A 27,444-nucleotide genomic window follows, 5' to 3' on the forward strand; every position below is an offset into this window, starting at 1 on the left:
ACCTGGAGACCTCCGGCAGCTTCCGTGAAGGCCGTAAACGCGCTCCGGCCCCGCCCACCGGTCTGCGCTTCTGCCGCGTTCCGACCTTGATTGGCTCCGATCGCTCCTGCGGGATTTCCAGAGGGAAGGTCGCAAAACGGCGGCGTCAGGGTTTCAATTGGCGTTAAGAAGCTGAGTCCTACCACCTGTTTAAGCGGCTGGGTGTTTCTCTCAGCTTGGAAGCGTATCAATCGTAAGGGTAATGATGTATTATGAGCCTTTACCAAAGCATGGAACAAAACAAGATAAAGGGAAAAAAAGAAAGAACGCAATTATTACAGATCAGTCCAGTGAAATTAGCTACCTCGTGTCCAACAGCTTTAATGTTGGACGTCGACTCCCATAATTCGCATCGACTTCATGGGAGTTGAAGTCCAAGAGTTCATGTATGCTGTTTTCTGAGAATGCCGTAGAGCCTCTCTCTGCTGTCCAAGCATTTGAACCCCCAAATAGCTTTGGGGATGGAACTTGGACTTAGTTGATACAGTACATAGTTTTTCTGCACTGCGGCCTTCAGCTACTCAACTGCCTTGCATCAAATGAAGCTATCTTTAAGAAATTCCTTTCTGGATTTTCAGCCCCTTCCTTCACTTTGGCCACAGTAACGGCCTGGTGTTTTGTCCACCTGGGCTCACCATGGCTCCTGGTTAGTAGATTCCCCTGCATTTAGTTTTCTTACCTGTCCCAAATAACAAGCACCAATCACTATGGGTGGGTTACTGAGGACATGTGTTTTCCATTGATAGACTTTCTGTAGCAGCCCCCCTCCATTCATATCCTCCTCCGTACTGTATTTGACGTGTTCTCATCTGATGTGTCCTGTGGTGGACCGGAGAAAGGAAGAAAATAAAACACAGTTTTATCTTTATTCCTATTACTTGGTCTATGGAGGGAAACTAGCAGACTTCTTGTACATTTCACTTGGTTTTTAAAAAATGTTTGACTTTTTAGGTTGATCAGTGAGCCTGTTAAAATAAAAATAAAAAAACAAAGCCCAGGCTTTTACCAGTGAATGAATATAGATATACCCACAGCATCCTACCAGTGAACCTGTTTTTTTAAAAAAGTAAGTTCCAGTGTTTCACCATTCCAACAGTCCAGGATAAAATAGGCAGCGGCTGGAGGGGAGGGGGCACTCCTGCTGTAGCCAATTGGAGTGGAGGCATTTGTTTTTGTTGTTTAGTCGTTAAGTCGTGTCTGACTCTTCGTGACCCCATGAACCATATTGCGCCAGGCCTTCCTGTCCTTCACTGCCTCCCTGAGTTTGCTCAGTTTCATGCTCATTGCTTCAGTGATGCTATCTAACCATCTCATCCTCTGCCGTTCTCTTCTCCTTTTGCCTTCAATCTTTCCCAGCATCAGGGTCTTCTCCAAAGAGATCTCTCTTCGCATTAGGTGACCAAAGTATCTGAGCTTGAGCTTCATTATCGATCCTTCCAATGAGCAATCAGGGGTGGAGGCATTTGCCTACAATGAAATGAAGTGAGGCAGATGGACAACTCGATCTGACACAACTGCTTTGTGTTTTGGTTTTGTGGTAGGAAAAAGCAGATGGAGGTTGCTTTCTAAGTGAGTAGGGGTTGGGTAGAGGACAATGTTGTGCATTTTTTCCTCAAGAAATTATTAATGCACTGGATTGTGTTGTGTGGGACAGCCTACAGACTTTTATTGTCTAGTATGAATAAGGTTCTACATCTTTACATTTTTCTGCTGCAACAAGCCAAGATGGTAATTTTATTTATTTATTTAATTAATTAATTAATTTTTCAACCACCCATCTCCCCCCAATGGGGGAACTCTGGGCGACTCACAACAAACATTAAAAACATAAATATAAATACATAAAACATCGATTAAAAACTTTACTAAAAAGGGGAAGGAGAGTCCAAGAAGATGAAAAATCTGAGGCTGAAGACAGAAGGCCTCTAATTGCTCTCTATAAATTCTATTTATAATCTGCTCAATTTAAATGCTGCTCATACTGTGCAGAAAGTGTCATATATTAAACCTCTCTGCCTCTCAAACTGGAAATAAAACAGAAGAAACTGAAATTTGACCTTAAAGCAGCCTTTTAATCACAAACAGGATAAAGTTTTAAAAAGGGGAGATGGCTTCCCAGTGGAGTGGACATATAATTGCCAAGAATTATTTGGGGAGCATTAAAGTTCAAATTGTCATTTATGCTTCTGTCTTTTAAGGAAAGAAAATAGTATGTAAAACATTGTACTTTGCCCAAATAGCCATATTTGACATCCTATCAATAAATATTTTATCACTTTTGTTCCTAAGGAGAGAGAGAAGCAGATTTTGACAGTTATCAGGTTCAAATAGCTGTCTGTCAGCTTCTGCTATCTCTGGAACTAAAGAAGTGTACAGAAAAGTACTCAAGAAAAACATTATTATTTTATTTTAATAATAGCAGTTCCATGCTAAACAATCTTGCATGCTGCCAACAAAACCCCTTTCATTATTTAATCAGTGTATTTCTTATAGCTAAAATCACCCATCCGGAATGGAGAATTTTGCGCATTTCAAGCAGTCTCAGCCACAGTCAGAGAGCTTGCTATAGCTCAGGATTCCTCAAACTTCTTGACTTGGAGATGCTGGCTAGGGAATTCTGGGAGTTGAAGTCCACACATCTCCAAGTCAACAAGGTTGAGGAACCCTGCTATAGCTGTTAGGTATTCTTTGTTTATTTAATCAGCAGCCATGAAAAAGAATCAGCCATTTATAAATGGATGTTTCCTGATCTGTCATTCTTCCAGTCAAGATGTATGCTTGGAGTAATAACTCTTAGGCTGTATTTGCATGACAGAGTTACTTCTGGTTAACTATGGTTTGCTCTGTCCATAACATACTGAACACAGCTCACTAGGTTAAAAAGAGGTTGGATAATCTGGGATTCAATGTATTTTGTGAACACAGCCTTAAACTGTGAGGGAAGTAGAGAGTGTGAGATACAAAGTGAGGTATTATGTTGCCACAAACTAGTAACAATTATGATTCCAGATTTTGTTTAAGTGATGCTTGTTTTTAACTTTGTCAATTTATAAAATACTGTATTTGGATTTTTTTCTTTAAAAGGCCTATATTTATATGAGATGCTGAATCCACAAACTAGCTAAACATGTAACTCACCCTAATCTATGTGGTAAGTTTATGATCCAGTGTGTCACACAATCCCTGAACGTTGTGTTGAATAAATTGTGTTTAAATTAACTATGGGTAAATAAGTTTTGCCTGTGTAGCCCAAGAATTCCTATTCCAAGCTAGCTTTATAACTGAGAGAATGTAAGTGGCTACTTCTTCATGCCTGCAGAGGTAACTTTTTTGCATGTATTAAAAAAATTATTTTAGCTGGCATGGTTATGTTTAGCTGGAATGAACCTTGCCTATGTTGTTAGTTTATGGCAGTTAGTGGCTGTGTTTGTACAATGTGCTTATCCTTTATTAATTTACCCATGATAAACTTGATAATCTGGGTTTAGACAGCACATCAAACTAAACTATCACACTGGCTGGATTTACACAGTGCACTGCACTATAGCTTGGCCAATCACATTTAACCTAACATGTTGCATGTAGCCAGAGAAATTGCATTCATTAAGTAAATAATTGTTAAATTAACCTTAGGTTATGTACTGCAAGGAAAGCTACTGTTTTCCTGCCCATTCACTTTTTACTGGGTGCATGGTATTCCTTTGCAAAATTCAAACTTACACAGGTTCAGCACGGCCATTAGCTGAAAAATAATCATTTGTTTTTGCTACTGGTACCAGTTTCAGTGTGAAGCCTGGACCACTTGCTCTAGATGGAGCCCGAACTGGTCAGCACGAAACCGGCCGAACCCATCTACTACAGCGGGAAGCTCCCTTTGAAGTTAGCCAAGGAGCGGTGACTCGAAGAGAGCTGATTGGCTCCCTGCAACAGGTGCAGAGCGCTGGGGGTTTGGAAGCCACTACCCTGCCAGAGGGGTGAGGAATGCAAGGCAGCCGAGGCCGGGAGGCGCGTGACGCTCGGCAGGCGCAGGTCTTCCGTCGGGATCATGCTTTCCCTTCCTCCTCCTCCTCCGTTCCGTGGACAATGGGACAAACCCGGAACTCCGGCCCGAGAGCTGTGCAGGCGGCGAGAGCGTTGCTCCCCTCCTTCGCCTAGCAGCGGCGAGAGCGCGGCGAAGCCCTGCGTCCGAGGCACCGGAGAAGGAGCCCCATGGAGCTCGCGGAGGTCGACTTGGCCGAGGCAGAACCGCGCAGCTGCGTTGCGGAGCCGCCTGTTCGGAGCAGGGTAGGCAGCAACGCGGGCAGCCCGGCGGAGGACGAGGAGGCGGAGCAGGATCCCGGCCGGAGCAGAAGGGCCAGCCGCGCCTCCTCTCTGGTGAGTGGCCTGCTAACCGAGCTCTACAGCGTGGCGCGCGCTCGCCACCGCGACAGCGTGGACAGTTCCACGGAGGCGTCCGCCGGCTCCGACGCCTTCCCCGGGGGGAGAGGCAGCAGCGCCGAGTCCCGCGTCCTGCAGGAGCTGCAGCGGAACTCGGGTCAGCGGCACCAGAGGAAGTACCTCGCTCGGAAAGGTAAAGCGGACCAAGGATGCCCCCGAGGTCTCCCCTCCACCCGGCCCCGTGTCGCCTATCCGTGCGGGAGCGCTCCTCCGTCTGCTATGCACACGAAGGCAGGAGCAGGGGACCCGGCTTCTCTGTTTCACCCAGGGGCTGGGGCTCTGAGTCGGCCCAACTTCGCAGGGTGGTCGTTTTGGGAATAAAAGCAAGGGAAGCAAGCATGTGAGCCATCTGGAGCAGGCAGAGAAGAGATGAAGATGTGATTATGATAAACAGAGCCCTGCTAGAAGATGAGAAGGCAGACAGCCCCACTAAAATATAAGTAAATGCCCAGTCCTGGATATGAGTTTATGGCCAGGCTGTAGAAACTCAGTTTGAGATAAAAGGCAATAAATACAGCAACAGAGTCTAATGTCTTGATTACAAAAATGAGGTTACAGTTTAAACCTTATTGATTCCTGCTTCTTTGTTTGCTCTCATTCTCTTCTTTGAAGTGTTTCAGTAAATTGAGGCATATGGTGTTCAAGGAAAGATTTTACTTTCTCATTTCTTACAGTATTTCATTTTCTTAGTTTTCTGATAGATTTTGAAAACTCTTATTGTGCCCCAATTTCTCTCAGTTAAGCAGAGATTGCCTCTACCCCCCCCAAAGGTGGGATGAAAAAAGAGCTCAACGTGGACTAATAAGAAAAGTTTTTCCCGTTTCTCTGCTCCTCTCATCATCCAAGTTGCTTTCTTGAAAATTGATTAGTTTCTAAGTTTTGCAAAAAGCATTATTATCCTACATGTATAAACTCCACCCCAAAAAAGGAATGGAATTGAATGGAGTGCAGCCAATAAGATTTAGCATTAAAGCTGAGTGTTAGTACAAATCAGGAAGTCCCTAGTATACATTGCACCTAAGCGGTGACCTTTAAGGATTGGTACCTGGATTTTCTCTTTCTCTCAATTATTGTTTCCTTCTGTGTTGGTTTTTATTATTATTATTATCTTTATCTTCATCATCATCTCTGGGCAGATAGTGATGGAAAGTCTTTTTAGATGAAGGTGATGATTCAAATATTTAAATGCATTAAGCAAGCCACTGTTCTCTTCCCCATCTGCAACAGTGACATCGTGATCCTGACAGAGTTATTACAAGTATCACCAAGATGATTCATGTGAAACAGCTTAAATGCTGAAAAGGCACTGTATAAAGTATAAGAATTATCATTCTCCTGATAGAAATGTGTGTGATCACTCAGATTTCCCTAAGGATCTGAAATTCTAAAAGCAGTGCTCTCCTGTTAACCTCTTGTTAGTTAACATATTTCATTAGAATATAACTCAGTACTGAACCTTTAAAGCATCTTTTCAGTAAAGTTTGTGCTGCAATTTTTCTTAATATCATATTTCCTGTAAGGTGCAGAAAACATCCTTTTTTTCTGTTATATTTTTGGTGTGTGTGTTGGTACTGCTTTTCCTCCCCCCATCATAAAATTTTGGGTTTTGTTAATCAATGAATGATGAGTTTGATTTAGTATGGCTATTAACTGCAGTTACTTATTAGAGATAAAACCTCTTCCTTATTTGTTTTAGCTAACTTCATGAACAGTCTCCATCTGCTGATTTAAAAATCAGTCTGATACCTGCTTTTGCCCACTAGAGGGTGTCTTATGAGTACATGGTCAATTTTTGAAAAATGGTTTTAAGTACTGTACAGCCTTCTTGTTTAATGAGTAAAGTAGAATTCTGTAAAGTACCACATTGCATTATATATTGTCTTTTGTTACATGTAGCTTCTAAACCTTCTGGCAAATTAATATTGCTACAAATTACTCCGTATGATGATTTTTAAAGAAAACTTAAAATGAGTATTTTATATCTGAAAATTTTAAATCATAATGATCCAATAAGCTAAGAATGTAATTCTATACATACCACTCTTGGAGCAAAAGTAATTGAATTCCATGCTTATCATTGTGTAAAAAATTATTATGCTGATGAATATTTGAAAAATTTATAATTAAAGAAGTATTGGTAAAATACAGATTCTCTAAAAATTTATCATGTGCCAATAATAAATAGGCTTATTCATTTCATGTGGCTTCAGTTAAACTCAGCAAGTAGTTTAATATTTCTATAGTTTCCTTCTTAAGGAGATATATAACACTGAGTAATAATTCAGTAATGAAACACATGTGTCTCAAGCTAACGAATATATTCAAAGCTGTAGAGAGAATTTGAATATGATTTCAATTAATGGTTGCATTGGCTTTTATTCTATTGTTTGAACAGTTGGTTTTAAATTCTTATACTATATATTTTAACACAAGAGTGATCCTAAATAATAAAATTGATACCTATGATTTTACACAGTATTCTTTCTTAAGATTTCGTAGTATATATTACCGTACGATCATGCTAAGAATTTCTCCAAGGGTATCTACAGTAGTTATGATAAGACCCTTTCAAAGAAAACCATACCGATTATCAAAGAGGAAAACAGATTTTCAAGTTACAGATTGCAGCCTTTGGCCTTATTTTCTTTTTTCTTTCCTTTACAGATATTAGTGAATTGACAACTGTAATACGGGAGTTGAATTATAGAATTTGTGTTCAGTCAGCAAAACTGCTACGACTTCTGAAACAAAAAGACAGACTTTTACATAAAGTGCAGAAGAATTGTGATATTGTAACAGCCTCCTTGCAGGCAGTTTCCCCCAAACGGCGTAAGTACTATATATGTACATCTAGAAATATTATACTTACATTCCAAATATTATTATGCTGTTGCTGAATTTTCAAAATGCTTTTTAGCACAAGAAAAAAATATTTCTATAAATATTCTGTATTAGTAGTGTGGATAAGAAAGTCATATTCTGAGTTGAACTTTCTAAGGATTTATCATATAGGATTGTATATTATTTGTAAAGAAACTTATCTTCATATAGTAGTACTGATTTTAGAGCTAAAAGCTGATTGCATAATATATTTTTGGACGAAATTTATAGTTTTCAATTTGTATAATAAAGACCAGATTCTTATATGTCAAGAGTTCAAGGCTCCACTTAGAACATACTTTACAGGAAGTAAATTCATTGAATGTCAATGTGATTTAGTTTCAAGGAAACAGGAATTTAATCCTGGCTTTCATTTAATTATCAAGACATTTTACAGTGTAATATATAAATATTTATCTAGGAATACAAGATTGCAAAACAATAACAAATTCAAATGCAGCAATATTGCTGAGCCATTTAATATCAGAAAAGCCACAAAGAACCCAAGCTATTAATTGCACACGTCCCTCATTTTTTTCCCTTGATACTTGAACATCAGATTTGGTGTCCAATGAAAAGTTAAGAGGTCAGAATTCCATAACAGGGAAACTTTTTGATAGCTAATCGCCCAAATGGAGAAGGTAGCTATTGAAGACAGCAGGATTGTTTTAACAAAAAGCATTTTGAAAGAAGTTTAAGAAAATTAAAATGTCTCAGATGAAATCAACAATACTGAGCATTTTATAGTCCCAATGACTGCCAAAGAATTAGCTTATGTTTTGAAATCAATAGGATTTATTAATTTTGATTGAATTGTGCCTGCAGAAGAATTTAATGCTGGGAATACCAGGTTGACATAATTCCTTAAATATTAGAAACGCTTATGAAACATTTATTGGAAAATATATCTAATCGTGCTTACAAGTTCTACTACAGCAGTGTTGTGTATACAGTGTCACACAGGTTATTCTCATAAATGTTTTAAAGCTAACTTTCTTTGTCTTGTATCTTTTTCATTAACATGCAGCATGGCAGTGTGCTATCCACAGGTACAGTACATGAATTAACATGAACACTGCACTAAAATGTACTGGTGCATGCAATTAACTAAATTAGCCATGTTAAAAGTAGACTTTTTATTGATCTTCCAGTTTTGATCCTAAGGGGTGAGAGAACAGAAGCTTCTCTTATTTGATTGAAGTAGCTGCTCAGAATTTTGTACAGCATAATCCTAAAACATGTTTACTTGGAAATAAGAACTACAGTGTTAACAAAAGCTTATTCCAGGAAAGCATGCATTGGATTGTAGGCTAAACCTCGGATTCTGGAAATATAAGTTTGTGTCATACTTCAAAGATGTAGAGTAAGCATTGCTAGGCTTTTCTACTTTGGAAAAATAACTACACTGCAAATAAAGAAACATCTATTAGCCTGGCAAAGGTACTTTTGCATGATTTCCTATGGTTTTCTGCATTACAGGTAGCAGAGTGCAGTATCAGTTCTGAAAAACGTGTGCATACAATAGTGACTGTTACAAGCAGGAAATAAATTATGCAAGCAGAAAGCAAAACAGACTTTCAGCTATATTTATGAACCCAAATCTTTGCCAAACTTTATAAACATGTATAAATTTGTGATTGTGAAAATAACTAAACTCACATTAACATTACTTTTAATGCTATTGCAAAATGACATTACTCCTCAGTGTGGTGTACTGAACCCATATGCTCTAATATTTTAAGTGTTGGAGTGGGACAGGGGAGCTCCAGGTTCAAGTCCTTATTTGAGCATGGAACACACCAGGTGACCTGAGGATAGTCACTCACCGTAAGCCCATGTGTAGCAGCAAGGATGAGCCCAAAGGATAAAAGGTGAAAAGTCTTAATTCTCTTCTTCCTAAAGTCCCCTGAATTTTATCCACCATGGCCTTGCCTTCCTGCCCTGCTATGCAGCTTGGTAGTTATTGTTGCCACCACTTATATTCTAGGGAGATACCTTTACTTGGTGTCCTGTCCCTTGACCTCAGCATGTGACATAGCTAAGGGTCCCACAGCCTCTGTCCTTACTGTCACAGAAAAATAAAGATGATAAAAAGATCTCCTGTAGAATAGAGGCATCTACAGCAAGCCAAGATTTCCTCAGAATGATGAAACATGAGCTCAACAACACAAGTGCTGCCTCTTATATACTTGCATGTGACATCAGAATACAAGTACTAAGGGCAAAGTTTACATTGAGATATTGTGATGAACCCCCTTTTTTAGGTTTAGCATTGTCAGAAGAGGAGACTGGCTAGTTTATTCAAACTTTCCCTTATGGGCCATAGTCTGTGGGAGCATCAGCCTTCAAGAAGATAGGGTTAATATATATGTTCTATCTGTGGACCTTAGAAAGAGAGTATCAACTATGTGAGATGGAGATAAACAAAATCACTATGCCTACACTCTTTACAACAAAGAGCATTAACTGCTATGGTAGTCCTCGGTTAATAATGGTAATTGGGACCGGGAACTCTGTCGCTAAGTGATGTCATAAGTGCGATGTCACATGACCACACAGACTTACAATGGCAGTTCTGGCAGTTCCAGTTGCAGTCATTAGGTGTGAAGTCACATGATCACTCTTTGTGATCTGTGGGCTTCCCCATTGACTTTGCTTGTAGGAAGCTGGCAGTGAAGGTTGCAAATGACAATCACGTGACCACAGGATGCTGCAATGTTGTAATTGCGAGCAATTGCCAAGTGTCCAAATCGTGATCATGTGACCAGGGGCGCTGTAATAGCCACAACTGCAAGAACTAGTCATAAGCCTTGTTCAGAGCTGTTGTAACTTGAACGGTCCCTTAACGAGTGGTCACTGAATGAGGACTATGTGTATTAGAATTTAAATTTGTGGTAGCAGAAATGCGATGTACTTCACTTAGAGAACAGAACTCAAACATGCATGTATAGACTGGGGAGTATCTGGCTTGTCAGTACCATCTGTGAAAAAGACCTTGGAATAGTACTTGTTTGCAAACTAAATATGTATCAGCAAGAGTGAAGTGGCTGCAAAAAAGGCAAATGCAATTGTAGGTTGTATCAGGAGAAATATTGTTTCCAAATTGCAGGATATAATCATTCCATTTCATTCTATGTATGTGAGACCCCATCTCATATATTGTTATCCAATTAGGGCACCACGCTTTCAGGAAGCACTCAGAGAATTTACAAATTCAGAATGGGGCAACAAGAATAAACAAAGTCCTTATAAGGAGAGAGTGAAGGAAATATTTTTGCCTTGAGAAGATTGAAGGGGGATATGATAGTAGTCTTCAAGAACTATTGTCTAACACACCATAATAAAGGATGCTGAATAGTGGACTTAAGTTTAAGAAAGGCAGATTTCAACTGAATTTTGACAATAGTTTCACAATAGTACCAATGACTCAGAAAGATGGCAGTCTCCCCTTCGTTATGTTCATATGGAGATTAGACAGCCATCTAACTGGGATAATTTAATTTGGTTTCCTGCACTGAACAGGATTTGGACTCAGTGCTCTCAAGAACCCCTTCCACTTCTGTTTCAAGTGATATACTGTGTTTTTCATAACCTTAAAAAGACTGTGGGATGATCTAATGCTAAAGAAACCAGCCTAGTGGATCAAACTTATTATTAAATATGTAATTTGGATTAGTGTATTTTTAGGCATAACTATCAGACTGCTAAATATTATATTACAGTATCATGTGCATTGTAGAATCAAAGTGTATGTGCTATAGTTGGCTTCTGTTTAAGGTGCTGTCCTAGTAGCTAGCAGTTCTGCAGGGGAAAGGTAATTTGCTCAGCCGGCAATTCAGTCTTTTCTACTTAGTCAAGCCTCTTGACAAGGAACAAACAAAGAAACAAGAATTACAGACTTCCTTAAGTTGTGTTTAATATCAGGATTAGGGGTAAGATACAGAATCTTGGAAACCGTCTTAGAATTTCCAGTTCCCATTTATTAGTGGGTTCATTAAGGCAGAGTCTCTTTGAACAGTTGGAATCTCTTCTGGCCAGGCTTTATGCAGCCTGGACAGAGCGCCCATTCAGTAATTAACTCTTTTCTTATCTCTTGTTTATATCCAACATTTCTTCCATTACTTTCCCAGCCTCCCCAGAATTTCTCATACTACTGATGGCAATGCCTTTTTATTGATTCAGCAGTTCTGATAGAAGAAGGTTGTTTATGTATTTATTTCATTTGTGCCCTGCTTTTCCTCCAAAGAACCCTGCCCTTTCATTTTGTCTTCACAACTACCTTCTAAGATAATTGGTGGCTAGCTAAAGTCAGCTAGTAAACCATTTGGCTAATTGAAAATATGAATCTAGGTCTCCACCATTTTATCCAAGCTTCTAATTACGATACTGTAATATTTTTTTTAAATGACAGCTTCTGTTCAGGTCACCACCATAAATGGTCTCTGTCCATGGAAGAAGCCAATGTCACCACACTACTGCATTTGCTTGGAAATCAAGAGAAATAATTTCTTCTAGTATTAAATATTTTTAGATAAAAGTAAAGTATGTTTGTTTAGAAGTCTTTTTAGATGACAATTTGAATGTTAATACCCAAGTTTTATTTAAAATACAATGTTATAGAAACCACAAAACATGTTTTCTGTTCTTTTTCAACTGAAGTCAGCTATGTTTTGTGATTTCTTTAATTTTTATGAAGTTTGCAGAAAAGTTCCAGAGGACTATGTTGTCATTTTACGTTTGCAAGCATTTCCTGTTGAACCAAATTGTTAGCATAAGTGTGGAATTGAAAAGCTGAGAAGCAAAGAATGCTAGTGATATTTACAACTTTCATCCTTTATCTTTTTCCTCAGAAGAGAGAGCTCCATAAATCCATTCAGGCCACCAATAATGTCTTTGTAACATTTACCCATTAAGGCAATCTCATTCTCATCTCAAATCTATTTGCATGCAACGTATCTCGTACTAAGAAAAAGACTGGCATACTGTACTTACAAGGGTGGGAAATAAAATTTCGGTATAAATGTGGGTGTCCATATCTCAACATAGCTACTGTACAAACAATTGTAGACCAGTGAGGTGCCTGGGGAAAAGCAAATATATTTCCAAGTTAGCAGCAAATAAAAAGTTGACAGACAGCACATTATACAAGGACACATCCTCCTTTATGCTGTATGTCAGTTTTTAATGTAAATGGAATATCATTGTCTCTGAAGCATGAGGAATGTGTTGAAATAAACTAGTACTGTAACACAATAATAAACCAGAAAACATTATTGTTGATGCATGGTGAATAATTGATGAAGCCGAAGAATAACATAAGCAAGTAAATATGTACTTTATCAATTGTAGAAAGGACTTTGATTGTATCAGTTGTGTGAAACTCTGGAATATGCTTAGAAAAACGGGAATCCCAGAACGTCTCATCATCCTTGTGTGAAACCTATATACTGGTCAGGAAGCCACAGTCTGGGTGGAACATGGCAAAACAGACTGGCTCCAAGTTGGCAAAGGTGTGAGACCAACTTGTACTCTCCCTTTATTTATTCAACCTATATGCTAAAAATATATTGAAGGAAGCCAAATTGGAGAAGGTAAGCATGGTTTTAAAATTAGAAGAATAAACTCATAAACCGTGCTGATTACACTTCTCTGATAGCTGAAAATGCAAAGGTTATGCAAGCTCTAATAATGAAAGTCAAGGAGCACAGTGAAAAAAATGGAATTATGGTTAGATATAAAGAAGACCAAACTAATGACAACAAGTACAACAAATAGCCTTAGAATTAACAATGATGATATTGAAGTAGTAGATAGATTCTGCCTTTTAGGATTGAATATCAAAAGTAAAAGAACCAGCAGTTAAGGATTATACCACAGACTAGCACCTGGAAGAGTAGCAATGAAGGCTGTGGAAAAGATATTCAGATACTGGGATGTGTCTATACCTAAAAAGATAAGAATCATGCAAGCAGTGATTTTTCCTATGATGCTGTATGGGAGCAAAAGTTGGACTTCGAAGAAGCAGGATAAAAAGAGCGTTAACACTTTTGAATGTTGGTGTTGGAGAACACTCCTGCAGCTCTTTGCAGATTACATATTCTAGAAATGAACTTTTAAATATCAGACAGCATTCTGTTTATACAACTCCTCCTGTTTTTCGTGGCTGTGGGAGTGCTATTGTGGATTTTCTGACTGCGGGGGCGGCAGCTTCCCTCGGCTTCGGCAGCAGCTTCGGCAGCAGCAGCTTCTGCAGCAGCAGCCTGGGAGCTAAGCGTAGATATGTGAGATACTGACGAAGGGGAAAGCAAGCTGGAATCTTGGTAAGACTGAGAAAGCAACGAACCAGAACTCCTCTTCCTTCAATATATTTAACAAACATACGTTCATTAGTCAACAAAATGGACGAACTATCCATCTTAAATCGGAATAATTCTGACTTCTTAAATGCTGCAGCCCTTTGTTTCACTGAAACATGGCTTAATCATCTGGTGGAGGATAGATCCTTACAACTTTCAGGCTTTCATCTCTATAGGGGAGATCGAGTTACACCGTCATCGGGCAAACAAAAAGGAGGTGGAATCTGCTTTTATGTTAATACCTGTTGGTGTAGAGACGTTAGAATCTTACATAAATCTTGCGGTATGCACTTAGAGACTTTGGTTATTAACTGCAAACCGTACTATGCTCCACGGGAATTTTCTTCATTCTTCTTGGTCGGAGTTTATATACCTCCTGCTTCTCTAAATAGTGCAATACAGACTTTAACAGATCAGATAGTCGGTATAGAACAGAAATATCCAGACTCTTTACTTATTGTTTTAGGAGACTTTAATGGTGCTGATCTTACTACCGAGTTGCCTAGATACATACAGCATGTTAGTTGTCCTACTAGGGGCAAGAATATATTGGATTATTGCTACACCACACTAAAAGGAGCCTACCGTTCTATATCGCGAGCAGCAATTGGCTCATCTGATCATTGTATGATTCATCTTATTCCCACCTATAGACAGAGACTTAAAACTGCAAAGCCTGTGATCAGAGCAGTAAAGTTATGGTCTGATGATGCTAAGTTAAACCTACAGGCCTGCTTGGAGTGTACAGATTGGAATGTTTTTGAAGCTGCCTCTGCAGATCTGGATGAGTATACTGATGCTGTGACTTCATACATTAGCTTTTGTGAGGGCATGTGTGTGCCCACTAAAAACATACTTATTTATAACAACAACAAACCGTGGTTCACAGCAAAGCTCAAACAGCTGCGTCGGGACAAGGAGGAGGCCCATAGGAGTGGGGACAGGATTAGGTATAATCGGACTAGAAATGTACTCACGAGGGAGATTAAGGCGGCAAAGAGGAACTATTCAGCAAAGCTGAAAAGTCAGTTCTCAGCAAATGATCCTGCGACTGTGTGGAAAAGCCTGAAGAACATCATCGGCTACAACCACCCACCTCTCCTGATTGAAGAGAGTCATCAACTGGCAGACGATCTCAACAGGTTTTATTGCAGGTTTGAGAATGATCAATTGATATCTGCGGCTGCCAATTGTATCTCGGATACATCATCAGTACTCGATTTTTCTTTACCTGTCCCCAATCCCCCGGGTCTCTTACCTCTGGTGATCCTGGAAAAAGAAGTGCGAGGTTTGCTTCAAAAGCAAAAGATTGGAAAAGCTCCAGGTCCAGACCGTGTGACTACCTCGTATCTGAAAGTCTGTGCAGAACAACTGGCCCCCGTTTTCATGCATATTTTTAACAAATCACTGAAGACGGGCTATGTTCCTTCTTGTTTTAAGAGTTCTACAATCATCCCAGTTCCTAAGAAATCCCCCATTAGTGAGCTGAATGACTACAGACCGGTTGCATTGACATCTGTGGTCATGAAGACCTTTGAGAGGCTCATGTTGGCTCACTTGAAAGCCATCACGGATCCCCTGTTAGATCCACTGCAGTTTGCCTATCGGGGGAACAGGTCAGTGGATGATGCTGTTAATATGGCCCTTCACTATATTCTGCAACATCTTGAACTTTTGGGGTCTTATGCACGAGTTCTTTTTGTGGACTTCAGTTCAGCATTTAACACTATTGTACCAGAAATTCTGTACAACAAACTGATCCAGCTTACTGTGCCTGTGCACACTTGTAGGTGGATTATTAGTTTTCTAACAGGCAGAAAACAACATGTGAGGTTAGGCAAAATTATTTCCAGTACTCGGTTAATCAGTACTGGTGCCCCTCAGGGATGTGTGCTTTCTCCACTGCTTTTTTCCCTTTATACCAATGACTGCATTTCAAAGGACTCTTCTGTTAAAATTTTGAAATATGCAGATGATACAACTGTCATTGGTTTAATTCAAAATGGAAATGAGTCAGCATATAGACGGGAGGTTCAACAGCTGGTCTTGTGGTGTGGTAGTAATAACCTGAAACTGAATACACTTAAGACCGTGGAGATGATTGTGGACTTTAGGAAGAATCCTTCTCCTATTCCTCCCCTTACTATACTTAACAGTCTAGTATCAGTGGTAGAGTCCTTCAGGTTCCTGGGCTCTATACTTTCCCAAGACCTGAAATGGACGTATAACATTACAGCCATTATTAAAAAGGCACAGCAAAGGATGTTTTTCCTGCGGCAACTTAGGAAGTTTAAATTATCCCAGGAGCTCTTGGTGCAGTTTTACAGGGGAATCATTGAGTCTGTTATCTGCTCCTCTATAACTGTCTGGTTTGATTCTGCAACCAAACAGGACAGACTCAGACTCCAACGAATAGTTAAGTCTGCAGAAAGGATCATTGCAATCCATCTGCCTTCTGTAGAAGAACTATATTTTACCTGTGAGGGTCAAAAGGAGGGCAGAGAGGATATCTGCAGACTCTTCTCATCCTGGGTACAATCTGTTCCAACTTCTTCCTTCAGGACGGCGCCATAGAGCTCCTTATGTTAAAACATCCAGACACCAGAATAGTTTTTTCCCTCGTGCCATTGCTTTGCTGAATATCATGTGATCTTTTTTTGCTCTTATCCAAACGCACCGTTGATTTTGCTGTTATCACCGAAGATAAATTCCTTGTGTATATTTTATACTTGGCCATTAAAAGTATTGGTATTGGTATTGGTATTGGTATTGGTATTGGTATTGTCATGGACAGCCAAGAAAGCAAACAATGGATCACTGAACAAAGAGTTTTCATTAGAGGCACAAATGACCAGGCTCAAATTTCATACTTTGGAGAGATTATGCAAATATTTAATTATCTTGAGAAGTCTACAAGGCTGGGAAAGATAGAAGGAAGGAAAATGACTAGCAGTAAGGTGGATGGACTTCATTATAGCACTGATCTCAAGACCTGAAAAGAGCAGGTTGGGGACAGATTGTCTTGGAAACGATCTATGTGGTTACTAAGAGGCAACACCAGCTTGATGGTACATCAGTCATGACTTCTGTGAATTATACGTTGAATGTTCATTTCAGAAAATTGCAGACTTAGTGAAACAAAAGCATTGTCTTTACTGTGAAGATACAGAGCACAAGGAAAGCTGTTAGCATCAGCATATACTGATTTATGGAGTAGTTGAACTGCAACTTACAGAGCTTCCTGAGTTTTGGAAAATGCTGATATAATTTAGCAGAATCACAGTAAAAAATGTATCCTAGTATGGTTGAAATTATGCTGTCTTCATAGACCTATCCATGCAGTTTTCTTGGCAACAGCAGTGGTTTGTGATTGCTTTGTGCCATTGCTTACAGCCCTGAAATTCTTGGGGGATCTCCTTCAGGCTTTATCCTCTTAGTTATGAGCCCAGACAAAATCAGTCTGGTGGGGCCATCTGCTGAAGCCAGCAACAGTTAACAACATGGCTGTTTGACACCTGTATAGCTGCTCTGTATATAATATAATCCTGCAGGTCCTCATTGTTCTAATGCTTTAGAATTATCATAGCATTGATAAATGCTCATCCGCTAACAGTAAGAGACACATTTGGGTGTATATATGTGTTATATTTGCTTTGACATGAAACTTATTGCATTATGGAATGGAAACTTGTTACATTATGGTGTTTTTAATAAGAACCAATATTGTACTTTCCTCCTTTGAGTCTGCTATGTTCTTAAGGTTTGCCAAAGGAGCTTGTGTCTGCTTCTCATATCTGAAAGTTGTATACTCAGATGGGGTATACAACTTGGTTGTAAAAAGATGGGGGTAAACTTTGGTGATGCCATCTTGATAGTAGAATGGTTTTCTCTCAGAGTTGGTACAGATGTTGGCTTAACAGTGGATGTCAGTTTAAAATTTAGATTTTACTGAATGCAGTTAAGTGCATTTGAGGGAATTTGTTGTATTTCTCTTGTTTTACCATATCTGTTCTATTGTAAAATTTAGGATATTTGGGAGATAAACATAATTTGTTAAATAAAATCCATTGGTACAATGTCAGCACTAACACAGACACAGGGCTTACAATAATGCAAACCTTTAGTCCATTGATTCAGGATTGTCTTAAACTGACTGGTTTTGCTCCGTTCTACCTCAGTAGGCTAATAATATAATTTGCAGTCTTTGCCACTGGATCATGCCTCTTTGCCATGGTGTTGCATTCACCTTAAGGTTTCTTGGGGTCATGTTCTGTTTCCTGATTGGTAAATAGTTTACAAGTGTGAAGTTCTTAATACTTAAGACTAAGTCTAGTATACTAAGCAATTCAAGGATAAAGATGTGGTGAACTCTTGAACTCTTGCTATTAATTGATACCGTATTGAAAAATATTTTGAGTTTTTACCTAGGAGGTTTATCTTTTGTAGACATATTGCAGCACTGTTTCTTTCGTTAGACCTGGATGTTATATTTGACAGAGCTGTTGGGACTGATTCAGTCAGGTCACCAGGATTTTAAAATGTAGTTAGCAATTCACTGCTAAGCATAATTATGTGACTGAAAAAAACAACATGGGATCATCAATAGGACATGATATACTTTGCAAATGGGTTAAAGTTATATGCGAAGAAGGGCAGTGCTGTTCTATTTTACGTACAGTATCATTTCTTTCCTGGAGAGGGGCACCTTCAGACTAATGGCTCCTTACTCTGTCACCCCAAATATTTTTTTTTTCCCTGTGATATGGAAGACAATGGAAGAAGTGGCTAGGAAAATAAGAAGTAAATGGGAAAACAAAATTACATTTGGGAATAATTGGCACCCTCAGTAGACATTTATTTGTTTACAATTTCAATTTCTGTGGCAGCCTACTCACACATGAATGTGTTGTTTTAAGAATTGGCCAAACAAATGTCCTTTATCTAAAAGGGTCCCCCCTCCGTCCCCCCAAATTGTGGTGTCTTTAGCTAAACAATCACTATACAGTGGAACCTCGGTTTACGAACTTAATTTGTTCCGTGACTCTGGTCGCACCCCGAATTGGTCGCAACCCGAAGGTAATTTCCCCATAAGGTTCAATGTAATTACCGTTAATCCGTTCTGGCGTGGAGGACAGGGAGGCGGCTATTGCTTGGAGGTAGAGTCCCCCTCCCTACGACCATGTGTCAGGGGCGGAAAATGGCCGGGGACCACATGTCAGGGGCGGAAAAATGGCCGCGGACCGTGTCACGGGAGGGAAAATGGCCGTGGATCCTGTTTATACCCTGAGGTGGAGTTCGCAAACCGAGGTAAATTTTTGCAGCCGGAGCTGGTCGTAACCCGAAAAGTTCGTTAACAGAGGCATTCGTAACCCGAGGTACCACTGTACTAACTCTTGAAGGGATGTATGTTCTAAAGTACAATTTTACCTAAAATATCCAAGCTGTTCATCAAGGTAATTTCTAAATTGGTTTACATGTAATTATTGCCATTGTATTCTTAACAAAACAGTGTTTTATTATTGTGCCAATGGCAGTTTATAGCATAAATTGAACAGCTTACTGTACAATTCTGTTTGCAGCCTCAAATGTTTTGAACATTTATAGTGTTTTAAGGAGCATTTTGAATAGTGTCCACATGGGAGGTTTAATATATGAATTGGTTTTAGAGTGTGAATGAAGAGAAAAGCATCTTGGAGTTGTGAGTTTAACTGCCAATTTGTGCAAGTACCAGAGCAGTCTTGATTCTGGAAGTAATCACAATTGGAAGTAATATAAGGACGTATTAACCCTCCCCTACAAACATGGAGTTTTTCTAGTTGTTTGCTTTGCTGTAATAAGCTCAAAGCTTACATAGGATTATCAGTTATGGCCAACATGCACATGCTATTCATATCAACATATAAAAAAACTATGAAGAGTTTGGCTTGGCTGAATCCGTTAATAAATAAGGCCATAATTATCAGTTCTTATCTTAATACACTTACTATATGAATGGCTGATATATTCATATTTATGTGTTAGAGGTAACTAAAATGGCCTTCTTGCAAAAACATTTTACCTTTATAGACTTCTTATATTCCAAATTTATTTAGGAAATTAATAATTTAGGAAGGGTATATGGGTGCTCATCTTACACAATAACCTTAGGTGGCTAACAACAATCTACAACCTTTTATCAACAAAATATAGAAACAAACTGAAAATAATCATAATACAATAACCAAGGCACTTGTAACAGACTTGCAAATCAAACCACACCTATATTGGGCTCAAGTAACATCCTGGTCAAACACCTAGGGCAAAGCCAAGTCTTGATGGACTTCCAGAATGCCAGGAGGGTTGGGGCCTTCCAGACCTCAAAAGGGAAGCTGTTCCATAGGGCAGCCATTGAGACAGAGAAGGTCTGGTCTTCCATCTACTTCACAGACTTGCTGTTGTGCAAGAGTAATATAGAAAACTTCTGCAAGCTTCTTCATTAGCATACATGCTATCTGTTATGTCAGGTGTGAACACTTTTTTTCCTTCTGAAATCCTTATTTCTTGAAGGAAAATATGTTGGGAACCATATGCTGAGTGGCTGAAGCAAGCAGTAGATGAGGCCGCAGCCAGAAGTCACTGGGGACACCCATTCACTTTTTTCTTTTTGTCATCCAAATATCTTTCTTTAAAACAGCTAGAAATTGAAATATAGCTCTGTTTCAAAGTGTAAAATTATCTTTTTCAGAGGATCTTTTGAAACTAGCCAGAGAAATCAGGAAATTAGACTGAGGACCATATATGGCTGTAGGGCCATAGATTGCCCACTTGTAGTTTATTTACTACTGCAAAAAAAAAGTTTTCACACTTGGAAGTAATCATACACATAACTATTTTATCATGTATAGTGCTGGTATAATCCCTATTATATCAAGTTGCAAATTGCAACCGATTTGTGCATTTCAGACTATCAGCTGAAGTCTAGGAAACATACAAATTATATTAGATCAATTCATGCATCTGATGCATAAAAATTCAACCTTGAATCCTTTTGCTGTGATATCATCATAAAAATGTTACAGTTCCATCTTTGTGAAACAGTTTTGTGAACTGTATTGCCTGTGTGTGTGTGTGTGTGTATAAAATCTAATATAATGAATACAGGTTATGGAAATGTTAAAAAGAACCATGACTGATAATGTGAGTTACATTTGGAAGAATGCATATCAAGTTGAAATGTAAAACAGCTGTGTCAAGCACATGATAAGTTGTATAGTCCCCGACTTAAGAACACCCGGTTTAAGGACCACACATAGTTAAGAACGGAGCCTATTGTGTAATGCAAATAGATTTTGATGGAATGTAAGTCACCATTTTCTCCTAAACCCTTAAGAGGATAAATGGAAAGAAAAAGGATGCCTGGAGCAGATTTGTTGTTTTACTGTTCTGCAGATTCAGCTTATAACCAAATAGCATCGTTCAGCCTAATTTTGAATATTGATATTGCCGCCTACTAAATATCAGTCTGAAATCCAAGCCGGTTCCTCCACCCCTTTTGTCTGTATTAAAGCGTGTAGCTCCCGCACGTGAAAGAAATGCGTCAATGACCGTTATGGCAGGGGAGGCGGATTTCCGACTGTCATGGTGGTAATTTTCTGCAAATGTATTTTTATTGGTTAATTCCCTGGACAGCGAGCCGGGAGAACTCCCTCCAGACGGCGGTTGTGTTTTCTGCCGTTGGCGCCAGGCCCCGGAGATGGCAGCGCGTTGCTGTTGCAAGTTACGCCGAGCCGGTTTATTTTTAACGCTTGCTGGCAGGTGGCGGCGGGGAAGGAAGAGCTGCCTAGCTTTTCTGTCAGCGATGCTGTGATGGTGGGCGGGAACGGCCCCTTTTCTCCTTCCTTGCGGGGTTGCGCCGCGCCGCGCCGCGCCTTCCTGTCCTCTGCACTGCAGAGGTTCCTCCAGCTAAGAGGCGCCCCGCTGCCTTCGCCGCCTCTCCAAAGCCGCGTTCCCGCTGCTCTAATTCTCTCCGCCCTCGGCCGCGCTCCCCCCGCCGCCATCGCTCATCATCCCTGAGCCCGAGAGCCTGGCTGAATTGGGAACGGCGAAGGCCCGGATTGCGTCACTAGTCGCGAGCGCCGACTGCACCTGCGGGAAGCTGGCGCGGCCGCTGGCCTTGGAAAACCGGTGGATGGTGCGTTTGGCTCCTGCTTGTGGTCATCCATGAGGCAAGACAGACTAACGAGTTCCCTGAGGCGAGGGGGAAGGTGTTTAAAACGGCAGAGCACCGGCGGCGGCGGCGGCGGCGTGAGCACCATCCTGAGCAACGTCTTGAAGAAAAGGAGCTGCATATCCCGAACTGCGCCTCGCCTTCTGTGCACCTTGGAGCCGGGTAAGGGCTGCCGCAGGCCGTCTGGGCCCCGCTCTCCCGTTTGCCTGCCTTTGTCGGAAAAGGGGCGCTTCCTTGGCCGCCGGGGCACGTTTGGCTTTTCTCGAAGGCTTAACCACGTCAAGGTTTAATTGCCTACGCTCGTCCCAGAGAGGAGGGGACTATTGCGGAGGAAGGGAAATGCCCGGAGCCACCCTCGCTGCATTTCCAGCTGCTCCCCGGGGATCGGGCAGGCCGAACTGGGGTGAAATGCTTAGGAACCCTGCGCGTGCTTGGCCAGGGAGGAGGTGGTGGTGGAGGAGGAGGAGGAGGAAGAGGAGCATCTTGATGGTCGCTGTAGCTTGAGCTGCGGAACGGGCGGTTTATTGCGCCTCGGACAGGGAGCGGCGAACGATTTCTAGAAATGGCGGCGGGGCTGCAGCATTTCCCAAGGGGTATACCTGGAAAGGAGCAGACTGCCCATCAGTATGTATTCTCTGAGTCACTTCGAGAATAACATTCAGTATTAAAACTCAACATACAGTATTGCCTAGTATGGCACATTAAAATTTCCTTCTAGCAAATGAGAATAAAGAAATACTAGCAGCCTGAAATATAAAAGAGAATACAACTCTTGAGAGTTTAGATTCTTTCCCTCTTTAATTGGCAGCTGTTTAAATATTCTGGATAAAGAGAATCTTTAACACAGAATTTAAAATAAATGAATAAAAATACAGGTTTTAGGCAAGATTCTTCATGGAGGCTTTCAAAAAATAAGTCTACTGTGGATAAGTCTGTCTAGTAGCCACTTGACAAGCATCAGTAAGGCCTTGGCTGTGGGATTTGGGCTTTAGATTGGGCTAACCTTACTCACTTTCATGATGGTGCAATTGCGGGCCTCACCCCCACACTCTAGACAGGACCTAAATACTTGGTTATAATTTACCTGCTCCTTGTAGGAGGTTTTTCATCTTAGCTCAAATTGGAGGACTATCCATTATGATGACAACAGGTAGATATACTAGTGTCCCATATTATAAGTGCATTTGTGTGTGTTCAGACACAGAGGTTGAGTTAATAACTCATGCACTGATAAACTTGCATCACTCATGGCTTCTGGCAGTCATAAATCTGTTTGTCAGAAATGTTAATTGTCTTTCTGTCCAAGAGGTTACAGACTTACTTCCACAAGATCAAGCATGGGCAATTACTAAAAAATTGCCAAGTTCTTACAATAGCTGTAGCTTTCAGAAGTCGGTTAGTACACCTCTTTTCATTATTAGGCCTGGCTTGTTATATGCTTTTTTGTTTTTGTGTTTTGTGTGTAGACCATAAATAAAACAAATAAAATAAAGCACCGGTGTAAATAGAGCCTAATTTGCAGTTTAAACACAGAAAAGACTTATGGCAATACAATATTTTAGGGAACAGATTTTTGTAATAAGAATAAATGCACATTTGGAAACTAGCTTAGATATACAAGATCATTCAAGAACCTTTGGCATAGAGCTGTTGGAAAAATACTCATACATTAAATCATCAGTATACAAACCCATTGTCTTGCTGAAAAAAATTGTGAAAAGTAGAAAGCATAGAAAACAAGATGCAAATTCATGCACCAATTCAAGCAAACTGATTTGCAGTAATAGCTTCATTGTAGTGTACTACTCTAAAGAGACTGTTTACATGTTCAGCTTTCTTTTATTATACTTTATTGAGGTGATTGATAGGTTTATCAGTTGGTGCTTCCTGGAGCAAATGAATTTCTCCACTCCTTCTTGCACCAGTTGGTTTACATTTTTATCCAATCATATGCATACCTTTGGTTTTTCTCTGGAATTCTTTTTAAATTCTTTTTAAATTCAATTAATGCAAACAATCTATTGTTTAAAAACAGGGTGCTGGATGTCTTTGCTCAAAGAAATTTGTTTAAATTAAATTAAAATTGCCCCTTGATATGCACTTAATGTTCGTATTTGATTTTGGTTTTATTATCTGAGGCGTGTTACAGTGCCATCCCTCTGTGAGACACTTACAAGACTACAGTTCCAGTAAATGGCATCAGCAACTAGATTTTACAATATCCCATATAATATGTGCTTCTGCCCTTGTGCGAAGGAAATTATAGAAGATTTTACTCATTATTTATTGTACTGCCCTATTTCTGCTTTGGCACATGTAAAATTTCTGGAACCACTCTTGATAAAATAATTTTGGCCTGATTCATATAAAATTGAATATCTAATGAATTTAGACAAGGAGAGAATGCTATGGAAATTAGCAAGCTTTGCACAGGCTGCTGCTAAACAGAGAATATTTTATTAAAAGTTCCTAATGTTTTCTAATAATTTATTTGCTATAATAGCATTGTTTTAATGTTTTTACTGATTTTTGTACATTTTAATGTATTTTATTAATGTTTGGTCACTTTTGTGCAGGTTTTATCTTATTTGTTGCAACTGATGATCAAAACAATAGAAATGAATTGAACACTAATAACAGTCTAACCATAAATTAATTTTCGAAATCTCTCTGGTGGAAATTTGGCATGCTACTCAGTTTGAGGGAATTTTAATTATGAAGATGGGGATGTCTGATACTGTGAACACGATCATCCAAATATTGGTTTGACTGGTAAACACCTTAAATTTAATACATTTATTATGAAATACAATTTAAATGGGCAGGTTTTATTGTGACTAATTGTTGTTAACCTTTTATTATAAGACAGTTATATTATGGTGCTGGCCTAGAAACCAGGAGACTGTGAGTTCTAGGCCTTCCTTAGGCGTGAAAGCTGGCTGAGTAACTTTGGGCCAGTCACTCTCTCTCAGCCCAACCCACCTCAGAGAGTTGTGGGGAATATAGGAGGTAGGAGTATTAGATATGTTCTCTGCCTTGAGATGACCAATTTTTTTTAAAAAAAAGGTGGGATAAAAATCTAATAATTTTGTATGGAGTGTCAGATGACATTTCAGCACCATTGGCTTGGACAGCAACATTCTGTAAGGGAGGGATTTTCTATGTTCAATATCGAATGCACTAATATAAAGGCAGTCTCCTTCAAGTCAAGCTTAACTCCTGGTGACTGATGAGCCATTCATATCGATACCTTTGCAGCTATTTGTATTAATTTATATACAGTGGTGTAACTGATTGCTGTTCTGTTAAAAATAATATTTCTATGAGTGGGTATAATTTTGAAATAGGGATATATATAAAAATGGAAAACATGAAACAAAATATTACATTCCAAAAGTTCTGTCAATCAGTTTTGGACTGCTATGTTTTGGCAGAAACAAAGCCTGGAACATTTTAGGAGAGCCTGTGATGAAAAAAAAACCAGGTGTCTAATAGCACTTTTTCCTATTAGATTTTATTAAAAGGATATGCCTTTTAATAAAGTTTGCAATGGTTTCAGATATTTCAGCTATGGAAGTCGGTGGGATACAGAAGATGCCTCAAGGGCTGCAAAAATCTGGACAACCACTAGACAAGAGCAAAGAGACATAGAAAATTCCACGTTTTTGATCTAGTGAATATTCAGATTTTGAAGCTCAGATCTTGTATCCTTTGCCCTAGTCTTACTGAACTTATAGCAACCATTTGACCTGGGTTCTACTTGAAACAAATAAATGGTCTGTGTCTTTGGTCTCTCCCCAGAACATAACTGAGTCACTTACCTCTTCCAGGATAGGAAAACAATTTGGTGGAAAATATTAATTCTAGTCAATTCTGTAAGGGGTTACTGTAAAAATATTTTAAAATACAGTAAGTATCTTCTAAATCTATGTTGTCTGTGGATAAATCTAATCTTGCAGAAGTCAGGAACATGGACTGTGTCCCTCCTCCCATTCACCTGCAAATTTGCTCTACCCCCAGCTGACTGCCCAAACAAATAAAATAATGATAGTTTCTGGTAGAGTGAACATGAAACAAACCAATCAAATGAAAGGAACTGTTGCCCATGAGAAAGGCTCCACTTGAGAAACGCAAAGCATATCTGGCTGCCAGCATTTAAATACTTAATAGGATGCAGAACAGAGAGCAATTTTACATGTGCATGCACCCTTACTCAGCAAAATAATTCTTTTTTACGCTTGAAGTACAGAAGGGAAGAAGAGTTGCAGGAAATGCAGATCAACCATCAATTTCAAACATGCATTGGCAGCAAAATGGACCTGCACCAACAGTGCAGGAACGCATGGAAACAGTGCAACCCTCCCCCACCTCCAAGTTAGCAGGCCAATCAGCATTTTTAAACACACTCTGAAGTTTATCAGAAGGACAGAACAGGATGTACAGAGTGCAATGATGAATGAACAACATAGAAGTCAACAACTCCAAAAAAGTCAAATCTAAGCAAGCCATGTGGAATTTTGAGAAAAAGATAATGAGGATGTGGAAGATGACATGCTCACTGCATAGGCAACACAACAAGAATCCAAGAACAGTACACATAAACCTAAGCTAGAAGACCAATTGGCAGGGGGGGGGGGAGGCAGGTTGCATTTTGAAATGCACTCTGAAGTCTCCATAAATAGAAGGGTACAAAAGAATGCAGAGTACAAGAGGATGAATTAACAATGACACCAAAGTAAAAACAACTGGATTTACTCTTTGCTTTTCAAATACACTCAAAATCAAAAACTACAAAATATCCAGCTAAACCAATGTACAATGTTTGTAGGAAAAAAGATGGCAATTAAGCTATACCAGTGATGATTTGCAGAGTTTAGCCATGCATTTGTACACTCTGAATTCTCTTTTACCTTGATAGTGGAGCTTTCAGAGTGTTTTTGAAGATAACTCACAACATATATATGAATCTCATATATCCTGAATCTCAACATCAGCAGGAATCAAGAGCATTCAGAGAGTTCACACATACATTAAAGGAGCAGATCAATCAAACCTGTATGTATTAGTACTTTTTGCATTCACATCAGTTGTGCGTGAACTTAAGCACAATGTTGCATGCATATGTAGAAGGATACGTCTTTGATGTTACCCCCAGCAATCCATTTCCTTTTTTTTTTTTTTTTTGAAGGCCACACACAGTAACTCACCCACAAGAAGTCCAGTTTCTCACAGGAGTTGTTAAAATAAACAGCAATTTAGCTTCTAGGAAGGCAGTAGTATGATTAGTGGAAAAGAACAGTATTTTTCATTTGTCCGAGCTATGTGTGCCTGTTACGGTCACCTCAGTGCTGCATGTGTGTGTACTATGATTGTATGTGTCCTCAGAGCTATCACACCTTGTTTGAACCAGTTTGAACCACGTGCATGCATGAAGATAGGTGAGCTATGGTGTTGGGCTTGAAGGACAGTGAGTCATCTGAGGGATGGTAAATAAATCCCATTGTATCTCAGATAGTGCAGGAGCCT

General features: G+C 39.6%; 1 protein-coding gene across 4 annotated transcripts in view; it reads left to right on the forward strand.

Annotated features, from left to right (window-relative positions):
• Positions 1 to 82: 82 nt before the first annotated feature.
• The window catches only part of TBC1D30 (TBC1 domain family member 30), a 66,851-nt gene continuing 39,489 nt past the window's right edge, over positions 83 to 27,444 (forward strand). The window contains exons 1-3 of one of the 4 annotated variants that reach the window (XM_088141785.1): positions 83 to 238; positions 3,819 to 4,609; positions 7,141 to 7,305. In XM_088141785.1, coding sequence (XP_087997911.1) covers positions 4,249 to 4,609; positions 7,141 to 7,305 — 526 coding nt within the window. In that variant the 5' untranslated portion in view covers positions 83 to 238; positions 3,819 to 4,248. Of the gene's footprint in view, positions 239 to 2,350; positions 3,191 to 3,818; positions 4,610 to 7,140; positions 7,306 to 19,892; positions 22,081 to 27,444 lie in introns of those variants that run through there. The other 3 variants (XM_088141784.1, XM_088141786.1, XM_088141787.1) reach the window with 3 other exon arrangements.

The sequence above is a fragment of the Python bivittatus genome, unplaced genomic scaffold (genome assembly GCF_059951505.1).
Source record: "Python bivittatus isolate LINGU-HERP-01145 unplaced genomic scaffold, Pbiv_v1 ctg000330_np1212, whole genome shotgun sequence".
Classification (NCBI taxonomy): domain Eukaryota; kingdom Metazoa; phylum Chordata; class Lepidosauria; order Squamata; family Pythonidae; genus Python; species Python bivittatus.